Raw genomic sequence first — 17,256 nt, 5'->3', positions numbered from 1 at the left:
TAAAAGATCATTAGGCCTGCCTAACTCTGGCTGTCTAATGTGCCAATATTTTTGTCCCTTGCATTTAACAGGTTGCTATGTTTACTCCTCAGATGCGAAGGTAAAAAGGTAACATGGAGATTTTTAAAATATTAAAAAAGGTTTTAATGGGAGGAGACAGAGAAAATTTCTATTTAAAATAGGCACCAAGGAACCAAATAGTAAATTTAGAAAAAACTGGCCAACGCGAATAGTATTGATGTATTTAATGGGAAGGAAGATAAACATTTGACAGAGAAGGTTATGTTGATGTATTTAGATTTGGCTCAAGTGAAGCATCCAGTTTCCTCCCATAGTCTGAAAGATGTTCAGGTTCGGAGGATTGGCCATGCTAAATTGTCCTTTAGTGTCCAAAAATGTGCAGGTTAGATGGATTGGCCATGCTAAATTGCCCCTTGGTGTCAAGGGGACTAGTTAGGGTAAATGCACGGAGTTATGGGGATAGGGCCTGGATGGGATTGTGGTCGGTGCAGACTCGATGGGCCAAATGGCCTGCTTCTGCACTGTAGGATTCTATGATTCTATAAATGGACAGCTTAGGACAACTGGCCTGTCTGTGTTGCATATTCCATATAATTCAACAAACTACTCTGAATGCCTCAAACTATTTGCACTGCAGTGAAATAGAAAGTTTCATGCCAGTGAACTGCTTCAAAGAAACAAGTGAGAAGGCACGAGGTTTGATTCTGTCTTTCTCCCTCCACCCTTCAGTATTAGTTGTTCCATTGTTGGAAGCTGGATGAGCAGCCATGGTCTGTGCTTACCACAGTGAAGCGCCAAGTCACTGCAAGCCAGTGCTGCTCATTCTCATCACATATGGGATATGGCAGTCCCAAGCACATTTACTGTCAACTGGAACCAGGTGTTCCATGTTGGGGAATGGAAAATAAACAGCAATGAAGGTACACAGGAGCAGAAGCCAGAAGAGTAGCTTTACTGATTAGGTGGAATTTCCCCAAATGTGAAATCTTAGCAAAATAAATGCTAACTTCTTGAATTTAATTTTCTTGGGCGTTTACCAGCAAGGCTTGCATACGTACACAGAAACTCAGATACATTCATGAAATAGGAACAAAGCATTTGGCCAATTCTGTAATACTGAAAGTCACATGCACTGGCCCTCATAATGGAGACCAACTGTTGCTGAGGTTTGATACATCACTCGAGGTAACTGGCAAACAAGATGCGCAAATTGGATTTCAGTTGCAAAGAATGGGAATTCATACACTATACCAGTTGCCACAACACAGATACATGCAGACTACACTGTCAAGATCATCACAGACTCACTTCTTTCTGGAGCCAAAGAATCTAAACTATATATGACAATGAACAGACTCAGTCCTCTCTACACCAAAGCTCAGGGTGTATTCACTCCAAGGTTTGGAATAAGGAAGGACATGTTAGAAAGTGTGCAAAAGTGGCCATTAATTTTGAAGTGGTTAACACACAGCATTAAGTGGGCAGTGGAAATCAGGAGACTGAATCCATTTCCTGTCTGTAATTTTAAAAAAGAAATCAACTTTTATTTTGCATAACGCACACTTTTCAACTGTTTTATCGGAACTTGAGACAAATTTTAGGCTGTTCCCTGTAGAATGGTGACGTTTGTCATCTGATATTTTCCTGCTCAACAGCTAACAACTGGAGACGAGTGTTATAGTCCAACTACGGTTAATGTAAAATAGACAGACATTAGTTCCTCAAAGACTCTTGCTGCTCAGTCTTCTGGGAGTTCTGAACTATAAAGCAACAAGAATGATTCAAATGTGCTGTAATTTACTTCACAAACTAGTCATCCAGATAACTTCATATTATAGAAGATTGCTGATAGCTCTGCCATCTTCTGCAGCCCCAGTTAAATGCTCTTTTAATTTAATCTCTATCTCTATTTTCTTTAATTCCCTTTTCACAGATTTCTTTCCAGACTTGAGAAGCTGCCTGTCCTTAGAATATTACAACACAAAGTGGTAATTTGGTCCATCAAACCCATGCTAGCACTTTGAAAGAGCTACAAGTTCCATATTCCTCCTCTTTTCACTTAGTACCACAAGGTTCTCTTTTTTAAGCTGGTATCCAACTTCCTTTTCAAGGAAATGTTGAACTTGGGGGGGCTTATTTACTGTAGGAGCATCACCATCAAGCCTAATTTTGCCCAAATAGCGATCTGCTACAAGTATGCGTTTCATCAGGGGATTGTTTTGAAACTTGAGCTGGCTGATTTTCCCCTTCAAACTCAAGAGGTGCAGATGCCCAGCGTGTTGCCCAATTTGGCTGAAAACGACTAACCCAGCACAACTAAGGATTGAATCAAAGATCTGTCTGACAGCGCCATATATTTAATAATCACACCAAAAAGAGAACGCAACAAAACTGACTAGAGTGAAAAACTTGAAAGTTCACTAATTAAAGGTCCAATATATTAGCCACTAGTCACATGTAGCTATTTGGGAATCCAGATTAGTAGATATAAATGAATCATACGCCACCGTGGGTCCAATGATCTTGATGCTCATTCATTGATGGATCTGGCAAGTCTTATGAAATGAATCAAGAGTCTCAGTGATCACTGAAGCTAAAGTACCACATGAAACTACTGGATAAAAACACACGTTTCACTAACTGAAAGTGCAGAATTCGAAGCTTTGGTTAAAAAAAAGAGTTTAGTACTGAATGAGGTAGGTGTGTATTAAAAAACATTAAGTATTTTTACCAAGATTGTGTTGTGTGCAAGACCTTTTCTACTACAGTTGGTACAAATGGCTAAAGCAGTATCACCATTGCAACACCCATGCCTAGTCGGCTACATTGAATGGATGACATTGTCCAGAAAGATGAGATGGAGTTTCTTTCTGACATACAACTTCTAGAAAGCCTCAGCATCTAAAGGAATTCCTGCATTTTACAGGAGCATTCAGGCAAGGCACGGTTAGTTAACTCTAAACCCTATTTTCAAAACAGGGTCCAAAATGTTTGAGAGATCACAGACCTGAAATATTAACTCTTTCGCTCCACAGATGCTGTCTGATCTGCTGAATAATTCCAGCATTTTGTGCTCCAAAATGATCACATTGCTAGGTTGTACGAGACTCAACTGAACAATAGACAAGCTTAAAATAAGTGCCATATAACCCATAAATGATACACACCCATTCAACGAGATCCAGACTTAAAAAAACCATAGAAGTCAAACCAATAGCTAAAAAAATTCTAACACACAACTGGTACATTGTTGGGAGGGGCAGAGGTATGTGGGGATTAACGCAAACAACAAAACTTAATACATATGCTAAACATTCCAGTAGAAACAACACGTTTAGGGCAGATGAGCACCTCAGTGTCTCAGTTCACTTCACAGTTAATGAAGTGCTGTCAGTTTTGTACTGTGGAAAGACAGTCACAATTTGCATATTGTAAAGTCGACAAAGAGCAATGAGTTAATGGCTAGTGCATTGTTCTCGTGTCATTGATTGAGGGATAAATATTGGCCAGCTCATGGCGAACTCCCCTACTCTGCTTTGAAATAGTGCCATGGGATCTTTTATGTCCACTTGAAAGGGCAGACGGAGTTTTGGTTTTACTGGTCCTCTCAAAGGTGGCACATCCAATCGGTGTGTACTTCTGTCAGCCTATTGTATGTTCAAGACTGTAGTGTGGGATTTGAAGCAATAATCCAATAACTTTGACTCATAAGGCATGATTGACACCACAAACTAAGTAAGCATACACCTTTCAGTTTGATCTTCGTGGCCTGTAGCCTCAATACTGTTTTTCAGGATCAAGTTGCTTTTGATGAGGAGCAGTAACATTCCTCAATCCAACATATCTGAACTCAAGACAACATCTACATATTTTTTCTTTTTAGCCAGCGCAAGAAGTTTCTTGCAATTGTATAGGAAGCCAGTTATGGACTTTATCCAAGGATTACAATAGTTCAGCTCCAGTCCTATCCATGGCTCAGTTAGTTTCTGACCACTTGGAAGTTACTAACGGCGTCAGGACAGAATTCTTTATTGCATCGGAAGCGACTGGTTAATAGGGAAAATGCACTTTTGAGAACATCTCAGAATATTGATTCAGCACTGCCAACTGAACCTCTATGCCAACAAGTGGCAGACCTGGACCCAGCAGGTCTTTCACATCAACTCAAAATGCTGTCACCAGGCACAGTACAAAGTCTGGAAAAGCAAACTGTGTTGCAGAGTACTTCACACAGCTGAAGCGAGTGTCTGAAAATTTCACACACCCGCTACGACACTTCACGATAACCACAGTGTTCACAAACGTAACGGTGGAAACTGAGTAATGGATTCAATGTGCCACACACTACAATTTACTGAGTCTGAGGAACACAAACACTCCATTAACATGGGGATTCAGTCAGGACTGGCTTCAACCTCTTTTACTCCGACTAGATAATTCCCAACATTGGAAGTCATGAAGTAGTTAGCAAATAAAGAAATGCCATTTCACTCACTGCAGCATTGGGCAACAAATACCAGCGACATCCAAAAATCATGGATATAGACTCCAATTTCAAAACTAATGATCAAAAATCAGCGCTGAATCTACTTGTCATTATTTCTTCATTTGGTTTTAGTTCAAGTTTGAACCATTCGATCCAGACTGGGTCTATACAGGGGTAAAGGAGTGAGCTGAATGGAGATGATCGGTTGGCCTCACCTGTTATAATTGCTGGGTCCATCCAGCCACTCCCACTCTCCCAGTTCAGGCCGGTGCTGTTGGCTGAGGTTGGTGCTGCATGGTTCACTGAAGAGCAGGAAGCAGCATTTGGTAGTCCCCCAAAATTGATGTTAATATTTGGTAACAGTGCCCGTAGACCATCCTGCCACTCTTTCACATTTAAACTTGCCACATTACTGCCGCTGTCTGAAAAAAATAAAATAAAATAAAAGGAAAAACAAAAATTAACTGGGCATTGCCAGATAAGTTTTGGATTTTACTGGTCTTGATTCCATGCCACTTAAGGGGTCTCACATTCACTAGTCTGCTCACATGTATTCAGCAGCCCCATCTATTTTGGATCTGCACACATTCAAAGGTGGCGTTTCCATTTCTATTACTGGGGCCCTCATACTTGCTGTTTCTCTGCTCACTGAAGTAACGGTTTTGTACCAGTCGGCACTTGTTGACCCAGTGTCCATTCCATTGGGCTTATACATCCTTTGGATCCAGTCTCTATTCCACTCAGAACTCCACGTACATTCCCTGGATCCCGCTTCTACTCTAGTCACCAAGGTCCAATCTTTATTTCAGACACTATGGTATACACATTCCCTGGATCCCATCTCTATTTCATCCATTGCCGTGCACTCACATTCCCTGGATCCTGTCTATTCCAGTCACTGGGTTCATGCAAATTACTTTGGCCCTGTGTGCATTCTAGCTTCCAAAGTCCACGTGTTCATGGTGCTACCCAATGCCCAAATAAGGATTTTTCCTCGAATCTAAGGCATCTGTTGACTTAATCAATATACATCTGCAGCTCATTCATATGATAAAGTCATAGGTAATACAAAGTGTCGCATTTCCATAACAATTTTGAAAGTCAAGGGATTGCAATTTCCTGTATAAACTTCTGACTCTGCAGGTTTTAGTGTGTATGTTCGACAAGGTTCGTTCAAACCAATTAATATCCGACCCCAACCTTCATCTGTTAAAAGAGTACAATATCGCCATGCTCAGGAAAATCAGATCACAGCAGCATTCAACAACAACCAGTTGTTTAAAAAGGGAGTGCGAAATCTAATCTAGCAGAAAATAAATTATTTGAGTAAGTGATTAAAGAAAAATCTCCATCAGTTATGCGCATAATCAAAATTGCACTGCAGTTCCAACTGACAAGACCTGACAATGAATGGGAAGTTCTGCCTAATGAATTCGCATCCTCTCAGACGAGAACAGGGATACGGCTTTGGAAAGGCTACAAAATAAATCTAAATTTTGTTTTTTTAAATTTAGAAATTGGAATGACACTCTCAGCACCATACAAACATTATTTCATCATAGCTTAGCAACCATATTGTTAACAGTTGTTTGAAAGGGGAAGCGCAGATTGGCCAAATTATATTGCTGGCGATGCACTGAGTGGCTGAGTGTTAACCACGTAAGCAGTCAGTCAGTTTGCTTGGCCATTTGAACCAAATTCCAGGTGACAATGAGGATACTTGACAGGCTGGATGCTGAAAGCATGTTTCCCCCTGTGGGAGAGATTAGAGTTAGGGGACACAATTCAAAAATAAAGGGTCTCTCACAGGAAAGTTATAGCACAGAAAGAAGCCATTCAGCCCAACATGTCTGCTTCAGACAAGGAGTGAGAAAAAAAAGAAATGACCCATCTAGGCCCCTAAATTAGGTCACCCCTTAGCCTTTGTTCGAAGGAAAACAACACTAGCCTATCCAATCATTCCTCTGATGCAACTTTAATGCCCTGGCAACATTCTTGCAAACCTCTTTGGTAATTTCCAGAGCAATGATGTACTTCCTGTAATGTCGTGACAGAACTGCACACAAAATTTCAGCTGTAGCCTAACCAGCATTTTTATGTAGTTTGATTATTACATCCCTGCTTCAATAACTGGTCCAAACAAGGAAAGCATTCCATATGTTTCATCATCTTATCCACCTATCTCGCTATCTTCAGGAATCTGTGGACATGCATTTCATGGTCTGTCACTCCTCTATCCTTCTCAATATCTTCCCATTTATTATGTATTCCCTCGCTTTGTTTGCCCTCCCCAAGTGCATGGCCTCATTTTTCTGGATTGAATTCCATTTGCCACTTTTCACCCATTTACCAAACTATTGATATCATTCTGGAGCTCTCAGCTATCTTCTTCACTATGAACTATGCTGCCAATTTTTGTGTCATCTACAAACTTCCCAATCATGCCTCCCATTTAAGTTCAAATTATTAATATATACACAACAGACAGCAAAGGCCCCAAAACTGGATTGCCACTGGAATTTGCTTTCATTTGCACAAACATCCATCCCTTTATTTCCAGTTGCTGAGCCAATTTTGAATCCAACTCAGCACTTTCTCCTGTATCCCAAAGGATTTCACATTCTGACCAGTCTGCCATATGGGACATTGTAAAAAGGCTTACTGAAATCTACGTAGACAACATTCACTGAGCCACCCTCTTCAATCCTCCTCATTACTTCCTCAAAAAATTCTATTAAGTTAGAGAGACAGGATCTTCTCAAAAATTAGACAAAATTGGGCTGACTATCCCTAATCAATCCATGTCTAAGTGACAGTTATCCCATTTAAGATGGGGCTGAGAAGGAATTTTTTTTCACTGAAGGTTATGAATGTTTGAAATTCTTCCCCAGAGAGGGGTGGAAGCAGGATCAGTAGACATTTTGAAGGCAGAGGTAGAGATTGTTGACTAACAAGGGAATTAAAGCTTATTGGGGATAGGCAGAATATGGAATTGAGGTCACAATCAGATTAGCCATAATCTCATTGAATTGTGAAGCAGGTTTGAGGGGTCAAATGGTCCACTCCTGCTCCTGATTCACATACTTGTACGGTAAGAAATAATGCAAAATGTCAAAGAGCACAATTTCTTTACAACTATGTAAGATGTGATGGTTGTGTGTACTTGGCTTAAAGCTCATCACGTATCACGCTGAGCATTGAAAGGACAAAAAAAAAGTCAAACTGAACAAATTTTCAATAATTATAAGTTTGCAAAAAGCTCCACTGACATTTACAACTCTGCTCGAGCGGCTCTCAGAAAAATTGATGTGCTGTAGGTCAGCCAATACCCTCTTGAATTAATTGCTGCCCATGAATACTCACATTTACACACAGGCACTGAAGTTAATGCAGACGCAAGTTGCAGCAAGGCTGCTGACAATGACCACTATCTGATTGGTCCAGAATGCAAAGGATGCTTTCTGGTAACTTGTTCAGGGTCCTTCTGACTAAATCACACAACCTCCCCTAGTTGCGTTGACCCTGGTAAAATAGATTTTTTTGGAGTTTTTTTATGTTGCAAGTTCGTAATACAGCTGAATGCTTTGCAGTATGTTTTGCATCGGAACAGAAATATTGTCATTGCTACCTATCACTTCAGCCAGTGAAATCAGAGTAAATACTGCCGCTTTTGTAATCTCGCTGGCTGCCAATCCTTCCTACTCAGTGTCCATCTTTCAAGTAGAATAAAAACACTTAAGAAAAAACAGGCCAGTGAGCCTCACATCTGTGGTGGGTAAACTGTTGGAAGGTATTTTGAGAGACAGGATCTTGACCTCCTCTTGGGAAATAAGGAAGGGCAGGTGACAGAAGTGTTAGTGAGGGATCACTTTGGGACCAGTGACCATAATTCTATTAGTTTTAAGATAGCTATGGAGAATGATAGGTCTGTCCCAAAAGTTAAAATTCTAAATTGGGGCAAGGCCAATTTTGATGGTATCAGGCAGGAACTTTCAAAAGTTAATTGGGGGAGTCTGTGGGAAGGCAAAGGGATGTCTGGTAAGTGGCATGCTTTCAAAAGTGTGTTAACCAGGGTTCAGTGTAAACACATTCCTCTTAGACTGAAGGGCAAGGCTGGCAGAAGTCGGGAACCCTGGATGACTCGGGATATTGAGGCCCTGGTCAAGAAGAAGAAAGAGGCACATGACGTGCATAGGCAGCTGGGATCAAGTGAATCTCTTGAAGAGTATAGAGGGTGTAGGAGTAGAGTTAAGAGAGAAATCAGGAGGGCAAAAAGGGGACACGAAATTGTTTTGGCAGATAAGGCAAAGGAGAATCCAAAGAGCTTCTACAAATACATAAAGGGCAAAAGAGTAACAAGGGAGAGAGTAGGGCCTCTTAAGGATCAACAAGGTCATCTATGTGCGGATCCACAAGAGATGGGTGAGATCCTAAATGAATATTTCTCTGTTGAGAAAAGCATAGATGTTAGGGAACTTGGGGAAATAAATATTGATGTCTTGAGTGTACATATTACAGAGAAGGAGGTGCTGGAAGTCTTAAAGCGCATCAAGGTAGATAAATCTGCGGGACATGACGAGGTATATCCCAGGACGTTGTGGGAGGCTAGGGAGGAAATTGCGGGTCCCCAAGCAGAGATATTTGAATCATTGATAGTCACGGGTGAGGTGCCTGAAGATGGAGAGTGGCAAATGTTGTGCCTTTGTTTAAAAAGGGGCTGCAGGGAAAAGCCTGGGAACTACAGGCCAGTTAGCCTCACATCTGTGGTGGGTAAATTGTTGGAAGGTATTTTGAGAGACAGGATCTACAGGCATTTAGAGATGCAAGGACTGATTAGGGACAGCATGGCTTTGAGTGGAAAATCATGTCTCACAAATTTAATGGAGTTTTTTGAAGGGGTAACCAAGAAGGTAGATGAGGGCAGTGCAGTTGATGTTGTCTACATGGACTTTAGCAAGGCCTTTGACAAGGTACCGCATGGTAGGTAAAGATAAAGTTAAATCTCACGGGATCCAGGGTGAGGTATCTAAATGGACACAAAATTGGCTTCTGCAGGGTGGCTGGTAGAGAGTTGTTTTTCAAACTGGAGTCCTGTGACCAGCGGTGTGCCTCAGGGATCAGTGCTGGGCCCACTGTTAGTTGTCATTTATATTAATGATTTGGATGAGAATATAGGGGGCATGGTTAGTAAGTTTGCAGATGACACTAAGATTGGTGGCATAGTGGACAGTTAAGAAAGTCATCTCCAATTGCAGCGGGATCTTGATCAATTGGGCCAGTGGGCTGACGAATGGCAGTTGGAGTTTAATTTAGACAAATGCGAGGTAATGCATTTTGGTAGATTGAACCAGGGCAGGACTTACTCAGTTCATGGTAGGGCGTTGGGGAGAGTTACAGAACAAAGAGATCTAGGGGTACATGTTCATAGCTCCTTGAAAGTGGAGTCACAGGTGAACAGAGAGGTGAAGAAGGCATTCGGCATGCTTGGCTTCATCGGTCAGAACATTGAATACAGGAGTTGGGACGTCTTGTTGAAGTTGTACAAGACATTGGTAAGTCCACACTTGGAATACTGTGTGCAATTCTGGTCACCCTATTATATAAAGGAAATTATTAAACTAGGAAGAGTGCAGAAAAGATTTACTCGGATGCTACCGTGACTTGATTGAGTTATAAGGAGAGGCTGAATAGAGTGGGAAATTTTTCTCTGGAGCGTAGGAGACTGAGGGGTGACCTTATAAAATAATGAGGGACATAGACAAGGTAGATAGTCAATACCTTTTCCCAAAGGTAGGGGAGTCTAAAACTAGAGGGCATAGGTTTAAGGCGAGAGGGGAGAGATACAAAAGGGTCCAGAGGGGCATTTTTTTCACCCAGAGGGTGGTGAGTGTCTGGAACAAGCTGCCAGAGGTGGTAGAGGCGGGTACAATTTTATCTTTTAAAAAGCATTTAGATAGTTACATCAGTGCGATGGGTATAGAGGGATATGGGTCAAATGCGGGCAATTGGGATTAGCTTCGGGGTTTAAAAAAAAGGGCGGCATGGACAAGTTGGGCCAAAGGGCCTGTTTCCATGCTGTAAACCTTTATGACTCTGTGTCATATTAATCGCCTTGAGCAGATGGTTGACACCTTGTGGCGCCTTGGAGTTATTCATATTTCACAGTGAGCTCAAAATTGGAGCAGAATTGATTCTAACCCTGGAAAATATGCTGCAGGAATTAAACAGGAGGTGTTTGCATTTGACAAATGTAAACGCATGCTATACTTAAAGATCAGGATGGTTTTAAACATCATCCATTTAAATAGCACCTGCAAAATAATTATTCTGAGTATTTCCACGAAAGCCAGGTAAAACATTAGGACAGATGTACTTGAAACAGGCTTGTAACTGCACCCTGACTGCAGTGCTGCTGTTGGACTGGAAGTTCCATTAAAAATCAATACTTTAAATAAAGTGAAGTCCAACAAGATTTATTGCAATACTAGAGTGTTTGCATACATCAAGATGCATTTGGCTAAATGAGTATGACAACCGTAATGACCAATTAAATACAGGACTCAGCAGAGACTGCACTTGCTGGCCTTGCAATTTTTTTTAAAATAAGGGAGTCACTATTCAGGGTTCCTGTTTCACAATCAACCGGGCATTTCAAAACTCTAACCACAGACAATGCATCATGTCCCATACATAGCTTGAAAACATTGAGGGAAACTATAACAAAACCTAGGACTCAAAATGTTAACTGTTTTATCCCCTACCGATGCTGCCAGACCTGCTCAGTTTTTCCAGCATTGACTGTTTTCATTTCAGATTCCAGCACCCACAGTATTTTGCTTATATTGTTACAAAAATTTGAAGAACCCCCTTTAAACTTCAACAAAATGCTCCTGATCAGCATGCAGTCCAAGTGAAAATATAGTGGCATAGCTGAATGGCGCAGTGTGGAGGGGGTGGTGAAAGCCTGCGAACATTGGAATAGTAAGAAGTCTCACAACATCAGGTTAAAGTCCAACAGATTTATTTGGCAGCGCAAGCCACAAGCTTTGGGAAAGCTTGTGGCGTTTGCTACCAAATAAACCTGTTGGACTTTAACCTGGTGTTGAGAGACTTCTTATTGTGCTTACCCCTGTCCAAAGCCAGCATCTCCACAACATTGGAATATCCAGACAAGTGGAACAAAGTTGTCTAACTCCAATGAAATACGAAGAACCAAGAGAAATTGCTGCTGGATTTGGTGACTGTTCAGCAAAGAGCAGAAACAGCTCTCTCCTGCATGGTCCAGCCACACAACTCACTTCATTGACTTTATTTACATGGGTGTTTGTTAAAACAGAGTCTGAGCCCTGAATGAGATAATTTTTGGAAACAAGTATTTTTGTGTTCAAACCAGCTTTGAAATAAAGGGATGCATAAAACAGGTCAAGTTAAATGTGGGTGAACTATCCCACTGCCTTGCACATTTTGCTCATGTTGTACCCAAGGACATGGTTAAGGCTATTGAAATAACAGTAATGCAGTAATAAGAACAGAAAAAATAGCAGGAGAGGAGCTTGTGGGAAGCTTCAGGAAGAATCAGAGATGGATCAACTTAGCTCACCTGGCCGAAATGGTTGCAAATACTTCAGCCTTCTTTTTTGCACCGAAGTGCTGGGCTGTTTCATCATCGAGGATGAAATTTGTTGAGCTGCCTCCTCCAGTTTAATTGTCCACCACCATTCACGATATTGCGGTATGTCTGCAGAACCGAGATCAAGTGGTTGTGGGGTCATTGACTTCTGCCTATTGCATGCTGCTGCCTCTGACCTGCCCTCCTGCATAAATGGAGCTCATCACAATTTGTAGCCTCATGGCCTGGTATATCACCCACCCACCCATACCATTACCATCAAGCTGGGAGATCAAACCTGAGCAGGAGCAAGCCAGGAATAGCATCAGGCATACCTAAACACGAAATGTCAACTTGGGTGTAGCCACAACACAGCACGCAAGATGAAGTTAAGCGATCAATGATGTGGGAGCCCAGCACATCAGTCCAAAAGAGTAGAAGCACTGGCAACCATTTTCAGCCAGGAGTGCCGAGTTAAAATGAGCCATCTCAACCTCCTCATACCTCCAGCATCACAGATGGCAAATTGTAGCCAATTTGATTCACTCATGACCTTGGAAAACAGCTCAAGGCACTGGATGCTGCAAAGGCTACAGGCCCTGACAACATTTCGACAATAGTACTGATGACTTGTGCACCAAGCCAAGTTGTTCCAGTACAGCTAGAACAGTAGCATCTACCCAGTAATGTAGAAAATTGCCCAGGGATGTCCTATACACACAAAGCAAGACAAATTTATTGCAACCAATGACCACTTCATCAGATCTACTCTCGATCATCAGAAAATTAACAGGAGGAGTTATTCAAGAGGCACTTACTCAGCAGTAACCTGCTCTCTGATGCTCAGTCTGGGTTTTGCCAGGGCCACTCAGTTCCTGACCTCATTACAACCTTGATCCAAGCATGGACAAGAGCAAAACTGCACAAGTGAGGTGAGAGTGATTACCCTTGATATCATGACAGCATTTGACGAAGTGTGGCATCAAGGAGCCCTAACAAAATTGAAGCCCATGAAAATTGGGGGGGGGGGGGACACTCTCCACTGGTTGGAGTCATACTTACCACAAGAAAGGTGGTTGTTGAATGTCAACCAACTTAGTCTCAGGACATTGCTGCAGGAGTTCCTCAGGGTAGTGTCCGAGGCCCAACCACATTCAACTGCCTCATCAATGGCTTCCCTTCCATGAAGTCAGAAGTGGAGATGTTTGAGGATCACATCACAGGCTCAACAAACACCATGCATAAGCCCTCTGCTGCTGAACCATCCATGTCTATATGCAGCAAGACCTAGACAACATTCAGATTTGGACTGATAAGAGGCAAGTAACATTAACAAGTGCAGGCAATGACCATCCCCAACAAGAGAGAAACTAACCATCTCTTGTCATTCAATGGCATTATCATTGCTAAATCCATCACCATAAACATTCTGGGAGTAACGCATCTCTTGATGCCAAAAGCCTGCCCACCACCTACAAGTTAGGAGTGTGAATACTTTCCACCTGCCTGGATGAGTGCAGCTCCAAAACACACACAATGCTCAAAACTGCCCAGGATAAAACAGACTGTTTGATTGACACCTCATCCACCACCTTAACCATTCACTCCTTACACCACCGACAAGGTGACAGTAGTGTACACCATTCACAATATGTGTATTGCCGCAACTCACCAAAGCTCTTTACACAGCACCTTCAAAACCCGTAACCTCTACGACATCAAAAAACAAACGCAGCAGATGCATGGTAACAGCACCACCTGCAAATTTCTCTCCAAGGCACACACCATCCTGACTTAGAGATATATCGCTATTTCTTCATTGCTGCTGGGTCAAAATCCTGGAACTCCCTCCTTAACAGCACTGCACATGTACCTACCCTACATAGCCTGAAGTAGTTCAAGGAGACAGCTCACCATCACGTTCTCAAGGGGAATTAGGGATGGACAACAACTGCTAGCCGAGCGAGCAATGCTCATATCCCATCCAGAATTAAAATGAAACAAATCCTCCACCTATGGTAATATATTAGACTTTATGAATATTAGAAATATACTTCAAACAGAAAACGACTCCTAAATAGGACTGAAGCTAGCTATTCCATACTGCTCAAAACAATCATTTCAATCAGACTGCTTAAACAAAGTTGGTGAGAAGCACGACAGGTCAGCTAGCAACTTCACTACTTTTGGTCAACTGACTGAAGTACCTTAGCACCAAACCACACCTACCAGCTGAATCATTTGAGCAGTAGGAATTTGTCTTGGCTTGGGGACAAGGTCAGAGAAATAACAGCCGAAATACATGCGGCAGTCTTGCATCTTTTCAACTCTCAAATTACAGTATTGGAGAGTTAACCTGAATATGTCTCATGGAAGGTGTTGTGAGAGGGAATCTACAACAGTACATAGGCTTTGGGTCAAATGTGCTGAATGGTACAATTGGCTCTTTTCCACTCTTCAAACCCATCATAGAAATTTAGACAATGCAGGTCTGAGAAATTACGCACATTATAGTAAATATTGTGAAAAATGCAAACACCAGCACCAATCTTTACTTGAAGAAAAAACAAAACCAATACTGGATCATACAAGGGCAAAGGAGATTGCCCAAGTTCCTTATTCCCAATTCAGGTATAAAAGTTATCATTCCAACTGTCACCAGTTCAAAACCAAAGCCACTCACTAATCATATCTTCGTGAGCAAATGAAGTGGACGAATGCTGTTCAGTTAAGATCACTTAGCCATTCTAAACAATACTGTTGACCGAGCGAAGAAACATGCCAAAAGACCACACTCTAAAAATTGCAACGAGACAACAGCTTGAATCACTCAAGTGCGAGATGGCAATAGTACAGCAGCCTACTTTAGTACTGATCCTGGGGAGGTTTAAAACTTCGGTATGCGATCCAATTCCCTAATGCAGTTTTTAAAGGTTAGCTATCACAGAACTTGTCTTAAAATGATCAGCTGTGCGACAAGACTACCTCAGCAGTTTGTATCGAATGGATGTGGGAGCAATTCATTTAGTCTGCCAGCAGAAATTTTCACACCGGTTCATTTGAATCATGGAAAACACATGGCATAACAATTCTAGATTAGCCTCCAAATAAAGTTGCATGGTGTCTCCAGTGATCACTGAACTCTACAACACAAATGAATTACTGCTGGATGCAAGTCTGCTGAGGCAATGGATTACAGAGTATTAACAAAATTACATGTAGAGTTGTCATTTTATTTCCTCCCACTAGAGAACTGGTGAAAAAAAAATGAAGAATCTGGACAAAGGATTAGGAAAGCAAAAAGTGAAACAATTGACAAATCAAAGGGATCTAAACTAAAATGAATATTCATGTAGAACACGAGGCAGATGTTCAGGGAATTACAGACATTGCTTCAAATCAGAAGGTCAAGCTGCACTAACATGGATACAACCTGAAACCTTCAAGAAAATTGAGATATTCAACCCCTCTCCCAACACTTCATTCCCAAGTATGACCTCTTATACACCCTTTTGCCCCCATTCAAGGTCCAAGGTCATGAATGTTTGATAGCAAGTTCCTCCAGCTCCAAGATCCTCCTCAAAATCCACAAAGTTTATTTACTCGTCACAAGTAAGGCTTACTGCAATGAAGTTATTGTGAAATTCCCCTAGTCACCACAGTCCGGTGCCTGTCCGGGTCAATGCGCCTAACCAGCATGTCTTTCAGAATGTGGGAGGAAACCAGAGCACCCAGAGGAAACCCACGCAGACAAGCCGAGAATCAAACCCGGGTCCCTGGCGCTGTGAAGCAGCAGTGCTAACCTAACCACTGTGCTACCGTGCTGCCCATCTTTTTGACAAAGCTCACGGTCACCTCTCCTAATATCTCCTTTGGCCTGGCTTCTACATTTTCCACTCATGGCCATGAAGTACTTTAATGGATATTTTATTTGTGCTCCTGGGATGTACCTCTTTTTCTTCTGTCACATTGTTGGCTCATGGCAACACTCGGCCAGATTTTCCATGCTCCCACCACTATTCTGCTTATAGCCATTTACACTCTGGACCCACCTTTTTTCCAGAATTGTCTTGTGTCTTGAACCATCATTCCTTTTGTCATTTATAACCCTTGTCTTCCAATCTTTCACAGTCCTTTAAATGCTCCACTTTTTCCTTGCTGGCCCTGCACTTAAAAACTCAAATTTCTAATTCTGATTAAAGACATGACGTTAAATCCGGTTTCTCCCTCTACAGATACTGCATTACTTACCTGTTAAGCGTGTCTGGCATTTACTTTGTATTAGAGATAGTTTACTTCACTTTTCAAAAAGGATGTTTGGCAAAATTCCTTACAAGAGCTTAGAATAGATTTTAAAGCTGAAAGAATAGTTGAACAGAATGAGAAATAGCTTGGTAAGAGGAGACAGGAGATGTGATAAATTTAAAGTGCTGTTCCTGGAGGAAAACTATCCATTGAGTTTCAAGCTCTCAGTTTTGACAGACTAGCAATTTACAATATTTTTGAATGATATGGAACAGGATATTGTTAATAGTATTACATTTGCGGATAACAAAGCACAGTGGGAGGTTAACGGGCAGAAAGATGGACAGAGAGACTTGGAATCAATTATGTAGCTAGCTGAATATGACAGGTGGATTTTAATGTTCATACGCAAGTAATAGTAAACATCTGCTTAAGATGGAAGCACCCAGCTCTGTCACAGTCCATTTTAAAAGTAGGGTCCGAAGACTCCCAGGGACAATAGAGATGATGACCATTACAAATTCTGAAACACAAATGGGATTTTCAATCTTGTCCTGCAGAAATGAAGCAGAGGGCACTTTGAGTCATGCTGACAACAGTTCAAATCTTTCACGTGCATTTCATTTTTGTTCTGTTGCACTTTTTTTAAAAAACAGGGCAAGAGCAACATTCAACAGTGAAAGGGAATGATAGAGAAAGCAACCAGCAGACAGATGTACATCATAACACCCCTCTGTGAACCCTGTGCACTCTGGGTCCCACAGGCAGAATTTCAGTAACAGGGATTCAAACTGAAACAACTTATTTCAACTCTCAAGAAGTTTTACATGTCGATGAGTTGAGATACTGCAGTAGTGTACTGTCAGAACAGGGCCTCCTGACTGCAGGTATGTAA

The 17,256-nt window shown here is 41.6% G+C and overlaps 1 protein-coding gene across 13 annotated transcripts in view; it reads right to left on the bottom strand.

The window, feature by feature from the left end:
• Positions 1 to 17,256, bottom strand: part of cnot4b (CCR4-NOT transcription complex, subunit 4b) — a 164,375-nt gene that overhangs the window by 21,029 nt on the left and 126,090 nt on the right. For 8 of the 13 annotated variants that reach the window (XM_078220269.1, XM_078220274.1, XM_078220271.1 and 5 more), the window contains one exon: positions 4,723 to 4,929. The exons of the other annotated variants lie outside the window; for them this stretch is intronic. In XM_078220269.1, coding sequence (XP_078076395.1) covers positions 4,723 to 4,929 — 207 coding nt within the window. The remainder of the gene's footprint in view (positions 1 to 4,722; positions 4,930 to 17,256) is intronic. 13 annotated transcript variants of the gene reach the window in all.

Source organism: Mustelus asterias, chromosome 9 (genome assembly GCF_964213995.1).
Source record: "Mustelus asterias chromosome 9, sMusAst1.hap1.1, whole genome shotgun sequence".
NCBI classification, from domain to species: Eukaryota; Metazoa; Chordata; class Chondrichthyes; order Carcharhiniformes; family Triakidae; genus Mustelus; species Mustelus asterias.
The sequence above is the reverse complement of the archived record's forward strand: the minus strand, read 5'-3'. Positions and strand labels throughout refer to the sequence as shown.